The sequence below is a fragment of the Chiloscyllium plagiosum genome, unplaced genomic scaffold (assembly GCF_037043375.1).
Source record: "Chiloscyllium plagiosum isolate Xiang-an unplaced genomic scaffold, Cpla_swu_hap1 HiC_scaffold_49, whole genome shotgun sequence".
NCBI lineage: Eukaryota > Metazoa > Chordata > Chondrichthyes > Orectolobiformes > Hemiscylliidae > Chiloscyllium > Chiloscyllium plagiosum.
In genome coordinates, this window is record NW_028270187.1 from 9,368,526 (window position 1) to 9,387,473 (window position 18,948).

Here is an 18,948-nt window from a genome sequence, read left to right on the forward strand (position 1 = left end):
TCAGAAATGGCCGCCCCACCATTCCTCCCGAAGGTATAAGAGGCCGCAATGTGGGCGGAGTGCAGCATTCTCTGTGAAAGTGCTTCTGAGATTGTGACCATGTCCGGAAGAGGAAAGGGCGGTGGGAAAGGTCGCGCCAAGGCGAAGTCTCGGTCGTCCCGGGCTGGCCTGCAGTTCCCGGTGGGCCGTGTTCACAGGCTCCTGAGAAAGGGTAACTATGCTGAGCGTGTGGGTGCCGGAGCGCCGGTCTATCTGGCTGCGGTGCTGGAGTATCTGACGGCTGAAATCCTGGAGCTGGCCGGCAACGCGGCCCGGGACAACAAGAAGACCCGCATCATCCCCAGGCACCTGCAGCTGGCCGTGCGCAACGACGAGGAGCTCAACAAGCTGCTGGGAGGGGTGACCATCGCTCAGGGCGGGGTGCTGCCTAATATCCAGGCCGTGCTGCTGCCCAAGAAAACTTCCGCTGCTGGATCCGCTAAAAAATGAAGAGACCATCCTTGAATCTGACAACCCAAAGGCTCTTTTAAGAGCCACTCACAGCATCTGTTAAAGGGGCTACACCGTCATTGCTGTTGGGTTTATTTTTACTTTTAATATGGAGAAGCTTGAACTTTGAACCTGAGATCAGTTCATTACTATCGCCTTGTTATTCAATACTTGTGGTTTGGAGATGCTGATGTTGGACTGGGGTGTATAAAGTTAAAAATCACGCAACACCAACTTGTAGCCCAACAAGTTTATTTGTATGCACTAGCTTTCGGAGATTTCATCACGTGCTTGTAGATTATAAGATCGTAAGACACAGAATTTTTCGCAAACGTTTACAGTGTGCTGTAACTGAAACCATATATTAAAAGAAACCTGGATTGTTTGTTAATCTCTAATATTTTAGCATGACCATGTTAGTTTCAGGTTTTACAAATATAAATCGCAGAACATCTAGTATTAAATTCTTAAGTGAACTTGAACAACTGGTGTCACGTTGGCCCAGATACTGCCTTTAAGGTGTAAGCTGCCCTGTGTGAAACTGTCTGTGCCAAAATGAAATCACACAACACCAGGTTATAGTCCAACAGGTTTAATTGGAAGCACACTAGCTTTCGGTGCGTCGCTCCTTCATCTGGTGATAGTGGAGGGCTCAATCCTAACAGAATTTATAGCAAAAATTTAGTGTTATGTAACTGAAATTATACATTGAAAAATTGATTCTGTTAAGCCTTTCACCTGTTAGAATACAGTGATAGTTTCACTTCTTTCATGTGTAAATCACAAAACCTTTGTGATTTCGGGGTCTTTTCTACATGTTAGTGGGCTTTTCAAATTTGAAAATGAGCCGTTGATCTTTTGGCGCCAATTCTAACCCATCCCCCATTAGTTAAATTCTGGAATTTATTATGACAAAATCTGCGATCACCGGAGAGCTCAGTACTTGGAACTTGACTGCCGTTGTCTGTGCCTTTCGTGTTTAACTGACTCCCTATTAATGCTTTAGTCAGCTCCTATGCACTTCCTAAAATATGATACCAATGTCCGCAAGTAGTCGATCTCTTGACGACAAATCTTTCCCATCCCCCAACGACGAGGCTTATGAATACCGAGACACAGAGGGAGATTCGCGGGAATTTATAATTCACTACCACAATGTCATGTTAAAATTATATTCCACAATCTGCTGTAATTAATTCTGCGAACACGGGAGATCTCATTAGTTATGACTTCACTGCCCATGTCAATATCGCTTATACCTCATTCCCTATTGACTAATTTGTTTTACGATTGCAATATTAATGCAACCCATCGTTCCCCGCTCTCTCGGAACGGTGGAGTGGCTCTGAAAAGAGCCGTTGTGTTTTCCGTTCTGTCTCGGGGCGAATGTGTAGGGCCGGCCAGGCTCCGTTTAGGCGCGCTCCCCGCGGATCCGGCGGGCCAGCTGGATGTCTTTGGGCATGATGGTGACCCGCTTGGCGTGGATGGCGCACAGGTTGGTGTCCTCAAACAGTCCCACCAGGTAAGCCTCGCTGGCCTCCTGCAGGGCCATCACCGCCGAGCTCTGGAAGCGCAGGTCGGTCTTGAAGTCCTGAGCGATCTCTCGCACCAGGCGCTGGAAGGGCAGTTTGCGGATCAGCAGCTCGGTGGATTTCTGGTAACGACGGATCTCCCGCAGAGCCAATCCTCAAACAAGCTGCCCGGCTCTCAGGGCAACTCCATGCAATCCTGTCACGGTAGGCGCTGCAAGACGTGTCAGTGTGGACATCGATACCACCATTACGAGTGGGGACACCTCCCACCTTGTACATGGCAGGTACTCATGTGACTCAGCTAGGAGAAAGTGAGGACTGCAGATGCTGGAGATCAGAGCTGAAAATCTGTTGCTGGAAAAGCGCAACAGGTCAGGCAGCATCCAAGGAGCAGGAGAGTCGACGTTTCGGGCATGAGCCCTTCTTCAGGAATGAGGAGAGTGTGCCAAGCAGGCTAAGATAAAAGGTAAGGAGGAGGGGAGTTGGATATGCAATAGGTGGAAAGAGGTTAAGGCGAGGGTGATAGGCCGGAGTGGGGGTGGGGGTGGAGAGGTCAGGAAGAAGATTGCAGGTTCGGAAGCTAGTGCTGATTTCGAGGGTTGGGACTGAGACAAGGTGGGGGAGAGGAAATGATGACGGATGATACGATGTATAAGAAGGTTGATGGGGTGGTAGGAGCATACATCGTATCATCCGTCGTCATTTCCGGCACCACAAGGGATATATTTCCCTTCCCTCCCCTATCAGTGTTCCGAAAAGACACTCCCTCCGTGACTCCCTTGTCAGGTCCACACCCCCCACAAACCCAACTTCCACTCCCAGCACCTTCCCCTGCAACCGCAAGAAATGCAAAACTTGTGCCCACACCTCCCCCCTTACTTCCCTCCAAGGCCCCAAAGGATCCTTCCATATCCACCACAAATTCACCTGCACCTCCACACACATAATTTACTGCACCCGATGTGGCCTCCTCTACATTGGAGAGACAGGCCGCCTACTTGCTGAACGTTTCAGAGAACACCTCTGGGACACCCGGACCAACCAATCCAACCGCCCCGTGGCTCAACACTTCAACTCCCCGAGGTAAAAACAATGACTGCAGATGTTGGAAACCAGATTCTGGATTAGTGGTGCTCAAGAGCACAGCAGGCAGCAGCCAAGGAGCTTCGAAATCGACGTTTCGGGCAAAAGCCCTTCATCAGGAATAAAGGCAGGGAGCCTGAAGCGTGGAGATAAGCTCGAGGAGGGTGGGGGTGGGGAGATAGTAACATAGAGTACAATGGGTGAGTGGGGGAGGAGATGAAGGTGATAGGTCAGGGAGGAGAGGGTGGAGTGGATAGGTGGAAAAGGAGATAGGCAGGTAGGACAAGTCATGGGGACAGTGCTGAGCTGGAAGTTTAGGAAATGACCTGGGAGTTGCAGTGGGAGAGGGACTCCCTGAGATTCTTGTAGAGAGAGGAGGAAAACTTCTTCAAGGCAGGCATCCTTGCAAGAGGATTCACAGAAGGTAAAAACAAGGTAAAAACGAGGTAAAAACAATGACTGCAGATGCTGGAAACCAGATTCTGGATTAGTGGTGCTGGAAGAGCACAGCAGTTCAGGCAGCAGCCAAGGAGCTTTGAAATCGACGTTTCGGGCAAAATTCCTTCATCAGGAATAAAGGCAGTGAGCCTGAAGCGTGGAAAGATAAGCTAGAGGAGGATGGGGGTGGGGAGAAAGTAGCATAGAGTACAATGGGTGAGTGGGGGAGGGTTCCCCCTCCCACTCCACCAAGGACATGCAGGTCCTTGGACTCCTCCATCGCCAGAACATAGCAACACGACGGCTGGAGGAAGAGTGCCTCATCTTCCGCCGAGGAACTCTCCAACCAAAAGGGATGAACTTAGATTTCTCCAGTCTCCTCATTTCCCCTCCCCCCCCCCCCCCCCCCACGTTGTCTCAGTCCCAACCCTCGAACTCAGTACCACCTTCCTAACATGCAATCTTCTTCCTGACCTCTCCACGCCCACCCCGGCCTATCACCCTCACCTTAACCTCCTTCCATCTATAGCCTTTCCAACGCCCCTTCTCCTACTCCCTACCTTTTATTTTAGCCTGCTCGGCACACTCTCTCCTTATTCCTGAAGAAGGGCTCATGCCCCAAACGTCGATTCTCCTTGGATGCTGCCTGACCTGCTGCGCTTTTCTAGCAACACATTTTCAGCTCTGATCTCCAGCCCTCACTTTCTCCTAGCAGAGAAAAGTGGCTGAGCAGCGGCTGATAGCTAAGTTCGGTACCCAGAAGGAGGGCCTCAACTGGAACCTTCGGTTCATATCACGTTACAGGTGACCAATATTGCACTATATACACACATATACTCGTACACCCACACACACAGACGTGCACACAGACACCCAAACACACCCTTACAGACACACACTCCCACATGCACCCCTCACAGACTTAAGACACTCTACACATACACTTTCTCATACTCAACCCTCAACCCAGACAGACACACAAAGACACACATGCACACATTTTATTGGGTGAATTTGAACTTGCAGGGTTACATTGTACTTTGCACAAAAACTGCATGCATTTATGTAAAACTCCGTTGTCTCACTTTTTAGGTTAGAATCAACCTAAATATCATGACATAGACAGAACACGGGGCCAATACCTTCAGCATATTGTCTAGATATCAACATTGTTAACAGCTGACCCGAGAATGCAACATTTTTTAAAAAAGGTTTTGTGATTTACACATGAAAGTGAAACTATCACTATATTCTAACAGATGAAAGGCTTAACAATCAATTTTTCAATGTATAATTTCAGTTACATCACACTAAAGTTTTGCTATATTTTTGCTGGTGTTGTGTGATTTCATTTCGGTATAGACAGTTTCACACAGGGCAGCTTACACCTTAAAGGCAGTATCTGGGCCAACGTGACACCAGTTGTTCATGTTCACTTGAGAATTTAATATTAGATGTTCTGCGATTTATATTTGTAAAAACTGAAACTAACATGGTCATGCTAAAATATTAGAGATTAACAAACAATCCAGGTTTCTTTTAATATATGGTTTCAGTTACAGCACACTGTAAACGTTTGCGAAAAATTCTGTGTCTTACGATCTTATATTCTACAAGCACGTGATGAAATCTCCGAAAGCTAGTGCATACAAATAAACTTGTTGGGCTACAAGTTGGTGTTTCGTGATTTTTAACTTTATACACCCCAGTGCAACATCAGCATCTCCAAACCACAAGTATTGAATTACAAGGCGATAGTAATGAACTGATCTCAGGTTCAAAGTTCAAGCTTCTCCATATTACCCAATAGAAATGACGGAGTAGCTCCATTGACAGATGCTGTGAGTGGCTCTGAAAAGAGCCTTTGGGTTGTCAGATTCAAGAATGGTCTCTTCATTTTTTAGCGGATCCAGCAGCGGAAGTTTTCTTGGGCAGCAGCACGGCCTGGATATTAGGCAGCACCCCGCCCTGAGCGATGGTCACCCCTCCCAGCAGCTTGTTGAGCTCCTCGTCGTTGCGCACGGCCAGCTGCAGGTGCCTGGGGATGATGCGGGTCTTCTTGTTGTCCCGGGCCGCGTTGCCGGCCAGCTCCAGGATTTCAGCCGTCAGATACTCCAGCACCGCAGCCAGATAGACCGGCGCTCCAGCACCCACACGCTCAGCATAGTTACCCTTTCTCAGGAGCCTGTGAACACGGCCCACCGGGAACTGCAGGCCAGCCCGGGACGACCGAGACTTCGCCTTGGCGCGAGCTTTCCCACCGCCCTTTCCTCTTCCAGACATTATCACAAGCGCTTTCAGAGAGAATGCTACACTCCGCCCACATCGCGGCCTCTTATACCTTCGGGAGGAATGGTGGGTCGGCCATTTCTGATTGGTCCCATTGTCCAGCCCCGCCTAATGCTGTTCCAATTCCCAATCAGATATCTCCCTCATTCCCCAATCCGGAGAGGGCACGGGGAGGAGGGCGGAAAGTACCGGCGCCAAATCATCAACCGCCTTCTTTCCAGTTTGAAAAGCCCGCCAATTTACAAACAAAGGAATGCGCTTTATATTGAAAAATGAAGTACAAAAAAGGAGCAAGACTTTTTTTTATAAAATACTCGTGTCTTTTACTTTTAGTTTAAAAATGTATACTTCACTCGATCTGTCTCTTCCTCATTTGCCGACCTGTATCCGTCCATTTCTGATCTTGAGTGGGTAATTTTCTAAACCTTAAGAAGCTGAAACGAAACAGGCCAGATATTGCAGTCTGCATTTGACTTCTCACTTCACATTTCAGTCGCAACCCGGCATCCTGATAAATCAACACACAACATTCTTCCGGCTTAGTAACGATGGCGAACACGGTGTTTAGATGATATTTTAAAGCTGTCCTCCCTTACTGCTCTCGCTCTCAGATTCAGCAATATCATCACATTTCAATCCGGCAGCTGTTTTGGTGTTCTCTTGGTTAACTGGCATGTGAGAGAGCAAATATCTCAACATTTCTAACATTCAGATCAAATGTTTTTTTTACTCCATCCCTGTTGTGTCACGGTGACTTGTAATTGAATCTGTCAGTATGTGATCCGTCAGCACACCGTAAGGTAGATATAAAGTGAAAGGTGAAAGATGCCTTCCATTTGTCATGCAGGGTATATACACTACAGTTATTAATTTCTTTCAGGTTTGTGTCATTGTAAATGTCTCAAAGCAGAAGGCAATAAGAAAAAGTAGAAGTTAGTGACATTTTTATCTGCCTGTGTGTACTCAGCTCTGAGAATATGAGTGTTATAAAAATGTTTTTTGAAAGAATATGAGAACTTTGTTTTAAATCTATACCCGTCAGTTTCTCCAATGTGAATATTTGAGTGCAGTTTTCAATCTGTACCTGACAGTTTCAACTTAATGAATGGATGAGTGCATTTGAAAGTATCTTTTAGTGTGTGTGAGCTGTGAATAAATTAGTGTACTCACAATATTTGGCTCTATTTAACATGACACTTGCCAGAAACTGCAGGAGCAGTTTTTACTTCAAGTCTCTGTTGCTCAACATCAATAAGATTTTATCTATTGCCATCCATGTCAGGGTAGCATGGTGGCACACTGGTGCAAGGGACCCAGTTTCAATCCCAGCCTTGGCTCATTGTGCAAATTGCACACAGACATGCTCCCCCTGTCTGCATTGGTTTTGATACGACATGGGGTAAGCCCCTTTGGTAATTTAAAGCCAACAACATTGAAAAGATTTGTTAAAATTTGACAGGCCTAGAAACCGTAGATCAAGCCCGACATTTCACATGATTCGATACCAACTGAGTAAGACCTAGAAACTGAGCAACAACTGAACACCTCCGTGAATGGGACTATTCACCACCGGGATGCTAATATAGTTCAATATCTAACTCCCAATATACTACCTGTTGGAGAGAGGAAAAACGACACGATATCTAATGGCTTTACCAAGACCCATATGTTTGTCCTTTTAGAGGAGTATCGCATTCCTTCCGTCGGTATGTATATATACAGACAACTTTTAAATGTCGTAATTGTACCAGCCTCCACAACTTCTCCATGTCCCTTGTGATTTTATGGACCTCTATAAAAGGTCCCTGTCCAGGGAAAACAGATCCAACCTATTCAGCCTCTCCCTATAGCTCAAATCCTCCAGCCTGGATGAAGCACATTTACATGAAGTTTATCTGTGACTGAGAAAGACAGAATTAATCCTTTACTGAATAATTTTCAGACACAGAGATGACAATTAAATGTGAATTCCAAACAATCTGTACAAAAGTCTGAGTTTTTCTCACTCCTAAATGACCTCCTCGTGGTAGCTCATGTGCTATTCGACACCTCCCTCTGTAACCCACTGGCAATACAGCTCGATAAACTTCTGCATATTTCTCATCAGCCTGAATATGTGATGGTCTCCATTTCCTCATTAAGACATCATTTTTAAAGATGCAGGGACAGATTCAAATTCTTCTTCTGTGTATGCCTTTTGATACAATTGCTTTAAATTTGCTTAAGATTTAAGCTAAACATGTCTGCTTTATCATCTGTGTTCCCGGTTTGTCTCAACCATCCGATCCAACAGGGTCTCTGCTAATTTCACTTCAACCTTCTTATCTATACCCTTGTTCTCTTCTGTTTCAACTGGTGACTGTGACTTTGTCACTGCACAGTCAGGAATAATCCCAGGATATATGTCCAGCAATAATTCAGTTGCCTGAGTTTCCATTGGCTTTTCAACAACAGTAGCCAGAACTCCTACCGGTGAATCAACAATATCATTATCAAGGATAAATTGTATTCCTGGAGCTGAGAGTTTGTCCATTACTCCACTCTTGGAGAAACTGACGGGTATAGATTTAAAACAAAGTTCTCATATTCTTTCAAAAAACATTTTTATAACACTCATATTCTCAGAGCCGAGTACACACAGGCAGATAAAAAGTCTCCACTCTTCACTGGACACTCTAACCTCACTTCTCACAATCTTGTCTCAACATGAATTCCTGTTACTGGAACCTTTTTCTGGCAATAGTCCTTCACAGGTGCATATCTCCTCATCTTTTAGCATCACAGATTTAGAGGATCTTTATATCTCTAAATATTGTAACCACTTTACCTGCTCCTCCTGGCCTATGCGAGTAAACTTTACCTTTAGATGTGGATGGTTTAAGAAGATCTGACACCTCCAACCAACTTATACATTCTGTTGCAGCTTTTGAACCTCCATTGTGCTTTCTGTTACCACTCCAACAAAATTCACTGGCTTATCCTGTTTCCTACATCTGGTTCCCCAGTGTTTTTCCTGACCACCAACACTGATTTATGTAGCCTACTGTATTGCAGCGAAAACACCAGAGCTTTTTAACTTCTCTTTCCCCTTCAAGGGTTTCCTTTTTACCCGGTGGTAAGTCATCCTTATGATCTTCACCGAGATCTATTCATTTCCATGTGAGGATTTTTCTTGTCCTCAACTTCTATCCCTCATGGATTGAAATTGGTTTTGGAAGCCAAACTTTGACTTATGGACCAAATCATAACCATCAGCCATTTCAGCTGCCAATCTTGCCATTATAACTCTCTGTTCTTCCACATGAGTTTTCACGAATTCAGTAAGTGCCAATTTCCAAAGTTCAAACTCCCTCTCTTTCTTCCTTTCCTTTCTCTCCTTTTCTCTCTCCTCTCTTTCTTCTGTATTTAATCATAATTCAAAATATTTCATTTCTGTCGGCCTTTCCGTGTGTTTTGCCTCTAACTCAAGTTGCTAAATTTTCCATTGAATGTTAGACATCTCTGAAGATTCTGATGGTGTTTCCAACAAATTTAAATGCTGAGCTATTGCTGTAATTATTTCTCCTTTCCTCATGGAAGGACACAGCCTCAATTCCAGCTTGTCTGCTATTTCCAGCAGCTTACCTTTAATTACCTTTTGTAAAAGCCCCAAAATCACTTCTTCCACCCCCACAGAACACTCTTGTTGACTGAAAGAGTCATTGCTCTCCCAAACACTAATACCTACCACTCGCTGCCTTAGAGTCCAATAACCCTAATCCCCAATAGAACAAATCCTGCAAAGAGCCCCTAAACATGCCGGATCCCCTCAAAACATTTCAAGTAGCCTGCACCCTAACTTTGCTAGTTGTTTTAAGCAGGTGTAACGCGAATATTCCAGAAGTGATGTTGCTGGTCAAACCACGTTGTTTTAAACAAAACAGAAATGATTTACAAGATTATCAAATGAAACACAAACAAATGTTCCTATGTCTTATAAGAGAACAGAATGCTAAATAGGTTAACCTATCCGAAAAACCCAACATATTGTACAAACTTAACGATATTGTTCCCAATACTTGCACCAATCCCCACAAACACCCTTTGGCACAAAAAGGTAAAAACAATACAGGGTCTTACAGGAGAGATGTCAGAGAGGGAGAGTACCAGCATGGACCTGCTTCTTTGGGTTCAACAGCTTTTTAAATTGCCTGACTGCTTTCAGTCAACAGCCAGACAGCCAAAAGCCAAATCAAACCAGAGAAAAGCGGAGCTGGGAAAACTGGGCCACTCCCCTTTCATTGTACAAGTGTTCTTTTTCAAAATTTGGAAGCCTTTTTCCTGAGGCATTGCCTGTTAGCTATAATCAAAATGGTCCTAAAACCCATCAAGTCATACTTTTCGGAGCCCGTGTCTTTTACAAGATTGTTAAAGGAGCAGAAACATCACAGCAAACTGGTTCAAAAAGTAAAAACTGTGGGATACATGGTAATGTGGTGAATTGGATGCAAAGTTGGTTTAGTAACAGGAAACAAATAGTAATGGCTGATGGCTGCTCTTGTGAATGGAAAGTTGCTTCAAATGGTGCTCTGCATGGCTCAGTGTTGGGAGGTCTGCTGTTTGTTTTATACATTAATGATTTAGACTTGAATGTGGTGGGCAGATGTGTGAAATTTGCGGATGACACAAAAATTGTCCAATCGTGGAGAGTGTGGAAGATAGCTGTAAGCTCCAAAACTATCATAGAATTTTTAGTGGAGTGGGCAGAAAGTGGCAGATGGAGTTTCGCTTCGATAAGTGTGAGGGAATGCATTTTGGGAAATCAAACAGTAAATGGGAATAGACAATAAATGGGAATATAGTGAGAGATCTTGGTGTGCAAGTACTCAGGTCCCTAAAGGTAGATGGGGTTGTAAAGGAGGCACGTGGAATGCTCTTCTTCATAGGAAGAGGGATGAAATACAAAAGTAGGGATATAATAATGAAACTGTAGAAGGCACTGGTGGCTACACTGAAGTATTGTGTGCAGTCAGGTCCCCACATCACAGGAAGGACGTCATTGCTCTGGAGAGAGTGCAGAGGAGATATATTAAATGTTGCCAGGTAAAAACAAGGATTGCAGATGCTGGAAACCAGATTCTAGTTTTGGGTGGTGCTGGAAAATCTCGGCAGTTCAGTCAGCATCCGAGAAGCAGGAAAAATCGATTTTTCGGGCAAATTCCTGATAAAGGGCTTTTGCCCAAAACGTCGATATTCCTGCTCCTCGGATGCTGCCTGAACTGCTGTGCTTTTCCAGCAACACTCTAACCTAGAATGTTGCCAGTTCTGGTTAATTGTAGCTATTGGGACAGATTGGAGAGTTTGGGGTTGTATTCTTTGGAACAGAGGTGCCAAGATAAAGGAATACTAAATAGTGAGCGACTAATGAAGGAGCTGAACGCCAAAAGCTAGTACTTCCAAATAAACCTGTTGAACTATAACCTGGTTTTGAGCGATTTTTCACTAAATAGTGAGAGGGAGAGATTAGAGGAACCTGTTCCCTTTGTCAGAGAGTTCAAACACCAGGGATCATTGATTCAAACCAAGCGGCTGTAGAATTGTGAGGAAAAATGTGTTTTATGCAGAGAGTGATGGGTATCTGGAATTCACTGCCTGACTTGTTGGTCATGATTCTTAAAGAGGAGAGACTTAACAAACAATTCGGGTCTTTTTCAATATATAATTTTAGTTACATCACACTGAAAATACTTGCTATAAATTCTGTGTCTTACAACCTTACACTCCACAATCACCTGATGAAGGAGCAGTGCTCCGAAAGCTAGTGCTTCCGAGTAAACCTGTTGGACTATAACCTGGTGTTGTGTGATTTTTAACCTTGATTTGGTGGCCAGGCAGAGACCCCAAACTCTTTTAAACAAAAATCCATGGAACTGCACCTCAAGTTCTGTAAACTGCAATGCTATGGGCTGTGACAGGAAGGTGGGATGAAAAAGGGCATCTGGGTGTCTTTGGGTTGGCATGGACAAGATGGGCTGAATAGCCCCCTCTGTGCTGTATTATTTTTATGATTCGATAGTTATCAGTTGGACATGGCCAGTCTCTGCTGTGTGAATATGTAAACATATTGACCATATAATGAATGTTACAGTTTGATAACTACACTCTCACATTCACCAAGCCGGAACTCGCAGGTATAGATCAATAACTGAACTCACATATCCACATACACACTTGCATCGGGTAGTCCCGTTCACGGAGCTGTATGGATGTTGTTTAGTTCCTGGATCTCACTTAATTGGTCTTAGAATTTTAAGAACAAAATGGACAAGGAGCAGCTCAGGGCAAGAGTGGAATCAGACCCGTGGTTCTGTTTAATTTGCTGGCTTTAAAGTAAAAATCATAATGATCATTAACTGAATGTTACATTGACGTTGCCAATCACAACTGATGTTGATTTACAGGAGGTATCTCTTCTGTCTTCCTCCAGGCAAGTACTCAAAGGACCAAGACAATGTAATATTCCCTCGGTACAGAGCCAAGTGCGAGCAGCCGCTTTGAACAAACAGCAGGTGTTTTACTGCTATCAGAACGAAGAACATCCTTTCCACAGTCAGAGTAGATTGAGTCAGATCACACTGAACTCCATTCCCAGAGAGATATGTTCAAACCAAGAGTCAAACACTACCGAGGAAATGGAAGTTTCTATTTTTTAATCTATATTCTAAATGCATCCTACCCAGTTTCAATCAACTTGAATGAATCCTCATCCAAAATATACACTGTGTTAACGTCTGAACATTGAACGGTACAGGACAGGAACGGATCCTTCAACACATGATGTTGTGCCAAACATGCCGCCAAAATGCAATTAATCTCTTCTGCCTTCCCTTGGTCCATAACCCTCCATTTCTTGCATATTCATTTGCTTACCTAAAAGTCCTTTCAATACCCTTATCGTATCTGCCTCCATCTCCACCCCGGCAGAGCGTTCCACCCCTACCACTCTCTATGTTTAAAAGAAACTGCCCCGTATGTCTCCTTTGACCTTTCCCCCTCTCACCTTATATGCATGCCTCTTAGCTTTAGACATTTCAACTCCTGGAAAAAAGATTCTGAGCATCAACCTTAACCATGCATCTCAATTATAGAGACTTGTGGATATGAGTCCACTACACTGGACAAACAGGCAGAAAACAAGCCACCAGGATACATGTACATCAACTTGCCACAAAATGACCCACACTCACTAGTATCTTTACATACAGTTGAGGAAAGACACCACTTTGACTGCGACAACACATCTATCCTCGGACAAGCCAAACACAGACATGAATGAGAATTCCTAGCCACATGGCGTTCCAACTGAACTCCATCAACAAACACATTGACTTGGATCCCATTTACCACCCCCTGAGAAAAAGAACAGGAAATGACATCACCACAGGAAACTACAGAAACGTGACTCAGGAATGGACAGGACTGGCTATTTAATGTTCCAGGATACAAATGCTACAGGAAGGAGAGAAAGGGAGGCGAGAGAGGAGGGGGGAGTGGCGTTTTTGATCAGGGATAGCATTACAGCTGTACTTAGGGAGGATATTCCCGGAAATACATCCGGGGAAGTTATTTGGGTGGAACGGAGAAATAAGAAAGGGTTGATCACTTTACTGGGATTGTATTAAAAAAACCTGTAATAGTCAGAAGGAAATTGAGAAACAAACTTGTAAGGAGATGTTAGCTATCTGTATGAATAATAGGGTGGTTATGGTCGGGGTTTTTAACTTTCCAAACATAGACTTGGACTGCCATTGTGTTAAGGGTTTAGATGGAGAGGAATTTATGTGTGTGGAAGAAACATTTCTGATTCAGTATGTAGATGTACCTACTAGAGCCATTAAAAAGTGAGGGGACCGTTCTTGAATCTGACAGCCCAAAGACTCACAGAGTCTGTGAGAAGAGCTGAGCTCTGTCAGATTGCTTATTTTCTTTTTAATGTGGAGAGCCCTGGTCTTTGTATTGGACATCGAAGAATTCCCATCTCCTTTTTATTGGATACTGTTACTGTCTGTGGGAGCAGAGGAAGAATACATCGTAAAATACAATTGTAAAAGTGTGTGAGGCAACCTCTTTCTTGAGGTTGTGTGGACCAACTGTAGGAATGTGATACTGTTGTAAAAGAACATACAACTGGGGTCTTGGTAAAAACATTGGAAATAGTGCCGGTTTCCTCTTTCCAACAGGTACTTGGGGAGTTGGACATTGAACTGTGTCAGCATCCTGGTGGTTGAGTACTCCCATTCATGGTGCTGGCAGTTGTAGCTCAGTTTCTGGATCTCACTCAATTGGTATCAAGTTAAAAATCACACAACACCAGGTTATAGTCCAACGGTTTTTTTGGAAGCTCCTGATGTTTGATTTTTAACATTGTGCACCCCAGTCCAACACCAGCATCTCCGAATCAATTGGTACTGAATCATATGAAAAACAAACACAATCCCCAGACAAGGAGCAGCTCAGGGCAACAATGGAATCAGATCAGTGGTTCTGGTTAAGTTGTTGGCTTTAAGAAAAAGACAACACACATCCTAATGAAGATGCAATGAACGTGACATTGATCAGTTCAATATTGTCAGACTAGCCTCATGTTGATTTACAGGTGGTGTCCCTGTGTCTTCCTCCAGACGAACACTTGAGGGGCTAAGACACTGTAATACTTCCTCAGTTCAAAGCAGTGTGTAGCCCATTAATGTTTACACACCAGCGTTGAAGATAGCTAAACTGAATCCTCATCCAAAATAGACATTCGGGAACAGTGTTAAAATCTGCAGTTCTTAAGGTCATTTTCAAAGTTACAATGAAGATAGGCAAATAGACCACATTGTTGCATCGTTTCAACAACCATCCGTGAAGTAGGGGTTAAGTACAGAGATGGAGGGAAACTGTGCTCACTGACAGGGCAAGAGTTACCAAAGAGTCGTCGAGCCATAGAGACGTATAACATGGAAACAGACCCTTCAGTGCAACTTGTCCATGCCGACCAGATGTCCTAACCTAATCTGGTCCCATTTGCCAGCTCTTAGCCCATCTCTCTATAAACCCTTCCTATTCATATTGTTAAAGTACAGATTTGAGATGGCCCAAGGAATCCTTTGTGAACTCAGACCCATATGCCTCTCTTTGGTAGTCTGGAATGAAAACCTCTTACAAACAGTTTAGTTTAATTTTAGCCTTCCCCTTTATTTACAAATAGCATCACTGTTACAACGTAACATTGACACCTATAAGTCAGGCTAGATGAGGTTCCAAAACCTTAGAAAAGTAGGATATCAACTCTTCGTTTAAGAGGCTTCTGTCTCAAACAGGCTTCTTTTTTACAAAGTTTTATATAAAAAAAAACACTGCATGTTCTTAATCAGACAGACATTGGAAAGGCAATCATTTGTAAGGAAGAGAAGTTAATTAACAGGTCTGTGTGCGCTTAACTGATCACTCCTGTCGGCCCTTAGCTATCCATCAGGTGGGAAAAACAGATCCAGGCGAGTCAGGCGCCTGTTGGTGAGGTAAGTCCCTATCATAAAGAGGTACCAGTCTAAACTAAGTGGGAGAGGTCATAAGATAACCTTGCACAGCTTGCATGTCGGATATCATTGTTTTCCAAAATGGCATCTTAGTGCGGAGGTCAAGCTTTGATCATAAATTGGCTTCGTGACAGATTGTGTCAGAATCTCTTCAATGTAAGCTTTAGAATAATTTTTAAGCTAGGAGCAGACTCCCGCTTTTTATCATAAACACAAAGTCATTCTGTACCTGAGGCTGAAAGGTTACATTTCACATGTTTCATTAGTCTCGAATTAACATGCTTTCTTTTCAGGGTTGTGACTCAAATTCAAAGAAGACATAAGATCTGATGAATTAGAATTGAGAGAGGGGTAGTCATGGTATATAAGAACACCAAGTAAATGAAAGCTTCATCAATATTACATTTTTGAATTTGTATTTCATAATTGGCTACTCAAAATGATCATAAACACACACATACACACACACTCCATTATAATTGATAGGACATGACCGTTTATTACGAGGCTTTTGACATGCTCCTGAGATGATACAAAGTTTCTGACAAAACAATCAAACACTATTATTAATTTCACAAGTTAACAACAGTGAATGTTATCACTCTGTGTGCCTTTTACACAGATTCATTGATGTTAAGGCAAATGTTCTTAATTGCTTTAGAGCATCCTGTTATCACAGACGTTCTTTATCTTCTTCACATCCGAGGTCCCCACTTTTGTGGCTTGATTCCTGTTTATTTTCTTGTGTTCTATAATTCAACATTACATTTTGAAAAAGTATTTAAGGGCACGTTTTAAGGATTTCTCATTATACCCACCCAGATGCCTTTTAAATGTTGTAATTGTATCAGGCAACACCACTTCTCCATGCGCCTTATGATTTTATAAACTTCTATAAGGTCACTCTCCATGGAATACAGTTCGAGCCTATTCATCCTCTGCCTATAGCTCAAATTCTCCAACCCGGATGAAGCATATTTAGATGGAGTTTATCTGTGACTGAGAAGGACAGGATACATCCTTTACTGAATAGTTGTCGCATACAAAGATGACAATTAAATAATGTGAATTTCAAACACACAGTCTATGTAGGTAGCTCATGTGCTACTCGCAACACGTCCTTTCTATAACCCACTGGCAATACAACTTGATAAACTTCTGCACATTTCTCATCTGCCTGACTATGTGATGTTCTCCATTTCCTCACTAAGACATCATTTTTAAGATAATAGCAATCAGGGATACATTTGTATCCATTTTGTGTATGCGTTTTGATACAATTGCTTTAAATTTTCATCTTTCTGCCGTAACTCAGTTAATTTACCTGAGTTAAAGATGTCTGCTTTGTCATCTATCTGTTTCTGGTTTGTCTCAACTACCTGATCAAACAGGGTCTCTGCTAATTTCCCTTCAATTTTCTTATCTGTACTCTTTGATCTTTCCTGTTTCAACTGGTGATTTTGTGACCTCGTTACCACACAGTCAGGAAACATTCCAGGATATGTGTCCTGTAATAGTTCAGGTGCCTGAATTTCCATTGGCTTTTCAAACCACAGTCGGCAGGACTCTTACCGGTGAATTAGCAACATCATTAGCAATGACAAATTGTATTCCTGGAGCTGAGAGTTTGTCCAATACTCCTACTATGACTTCTCCCAACTTCACTGGATACTCTAACCTCACTTCTGACAATTGAGCGTTTATTGTCTCAATGTGAATTCCCGTTACTCGTACGTTTTCTGACAATAGCTCTTCAGAGGTACACACATCCTCATCTTTTAGCATCACAGATTCAGAGGATCCTTGTATGTCTGAATATTGTTACCTCTTTATCTGCTGCTCATGACCTACGTGAGTAAACTTTACCTTCACGGTGTATGGTTTAAGAAGATCTGGCACTTCCTCCATAAACAACCTCCAACCAGCTTGTACATTCTGGTGCAGCTTTCTAGTCTCCACAGTGCTCTCTGTTACCACTCCAACAAAATTCACTGGCTTTTCCTGTTTTCCTACATCTGGCTTCTCAGTGCTTTTCCGAACCCACCAACACTGATTTCATGTGGCCTACTTTTTTGAAAACATCAGAGCATTTCTTACTTGTTTCCCCTTCAAGGGTTTCCTTTTTACCCTGTAGTAAATCATCCTTGTGATCTTCACCGAGATCTACTTTTTCCTTTCCACACGAGAATTTCTCTTATCCACAAAGGATTGAAATTGATTTTGGCAGCCCAATTTTGATTTATTGATCAACTCAATCATCAGCCATTTCTGATGCTCGTCTTGCTGTTTTAACTCTCTGCTCTTCCACATGAGTTCGCACTATTTCAGGAAGCAAATTTTTGACCTCCTGTCTAAGTGTCAATTTCTAATGTTCAAACTCCCTCTTTCTTCCTTTCCTCTCTCTTCTCCCTCTCTTCTGCTTTTAATCGTAACTCAAACTGTTTTGTTTCTGTTGCCCTTCCTTGACTTTTGCCTCTAACTCGAGTTGCTTCACTTTCAATTGAATGTTAGCCATCTCTAAAGGTTCTGATGGCATTTCCAGCAAATTTAAATGTTGAGCTATTGCTGTAATTATCGCCCTTTTCCTCATGGAAGGAGGCAGGTTGAGCTCCAGCTTGCCTGCTAATTCCAGCAGCTTGTAAAATCATTTTTTGCAAAAATCTGAAGTCACCTCTTCCATACCCAGAAAACTCTTGATGACTCAAAGAGCCATTGCTATCCCAAATACTGTTTCCTGATGAAGGGCTGATACCCAAAACATTGATTCTCCTACTCCTCAGATGCTGCCTGACCCGCTGTGCTTTTCCAGCACCACACGCTAGTCTCTGATCTCCAGCATCTGCAGCCCTCACTTTCTCCAAGCACTGTTTAAACCAATTAAATTCAACACTCGGAACAAAAGCCACTAAGACTTACTACTTGTTGCCTTTGAGTCCAACAACCAAATCCCAAATCAGAACTACAGAATAAATTCTGCAAACAGCCCCCAGTCTGTTATGGAAAAGGCCAGACACTCTCCAAAGATTTCAAGAAAGTAACCCAGACACTAACTTTGTTAGTTGTTTTTAAACGGGTGTGACGAATATATTCCTGCAGCTGGTCAAACCAGTAGTTTTAAACAAAACAGTTTAATTTACAAAATTACTGAGTGATACGCAAACAAAAGAGAACAGAATACTACATAACTTAAAAATCTGGAAACACAACAGGTTATACCAAGTTAATGATGATGTTTCCAACATTTACAACAATCCCCATAAATACCCTTTGGCACAAAAGGTAAAATCAAACACAGGGTCTTACAGGAGAGATGTCAGAGAGAGAGAGAGAGAGAGAGAGAGAGTATCAGCATGGACCTGCTTCTTTGGGTTCAGCAGCTTTTTTAATTGCCTTACTGCTTTCAGTCAATAGCCAGACAGCCAAAAATCAAATCAAACCAGAGAAAAGCTGAGCTGGGAAAACTTAGCCTCTCCCCTTTCATTATAAAAGTGTTTTTTTTAAAATGTGGAAGCCTTTTGCATGCGGCATTACCTGTTAGCTATAATCAAAATGGCCCTCAA

At 43.0% G+C, this 18,948-nt stretch overlaps 3 protein-coding genes across 3 annotated transcripts; 1 reads left to right on the forward strand and 2 right to left on the reverse strand.

Moving 5' to 3' along the window:
• Positions 1 to 67: 67 nt before the first annotated feature.
• On the forward strand, positions 68 to 873 carry LOC122545025 (histone H2A-like). Its single transcript, XM_043684238.2, has one exon. It carries the CDS (start codon positions 100 to 102, stop codon positions 487 to 489), a length of 390 nt encoding a protein of 129 aa, XP_043540173.2. The 5' UTR covers positions 68 to 99; the 3' UTR covers positions 490 to 873.
• A 1,027-nt stretch (positions 874 to 1,900) lies between these two features.
• LOC148135499 (histone H3-like) lies at positions 1,901 to 4,712 on the reverse strand. Its single transcript, XM_087984602.1, has 2 exons — positions 4,685 to 4,712; positions 1,901 to 2,175 (listed from the first exon to the last, which is right to left on the reverse strand). Exons 1-2 carry the CDS (start codon positions 4,710 to 4,712, stop codon positions 1,901 to 1,903), a joined length of 303 nt encoding a protein of 100 aa, XP_087840728.1.
• Positions 4,534 to 5,833, reverse strand: LOC148135500 (histone H2A-like). Its single transcript, XM_087984807.1, has one exon. The coding sequence runs from the start codon at positions 5,823 to 5,825 to the stop codon at positions 5,436 to 5,438; it is 390 nt and encodes a 129-aa protein (XP_087840933.1). The 5' UTR covers positions 5,826 to 5,833; the 3' UTR covers positions 4,534 to 5,435.
• Positions 5,834 to 18,948: the final 13,115 nt, after the last annotated feature.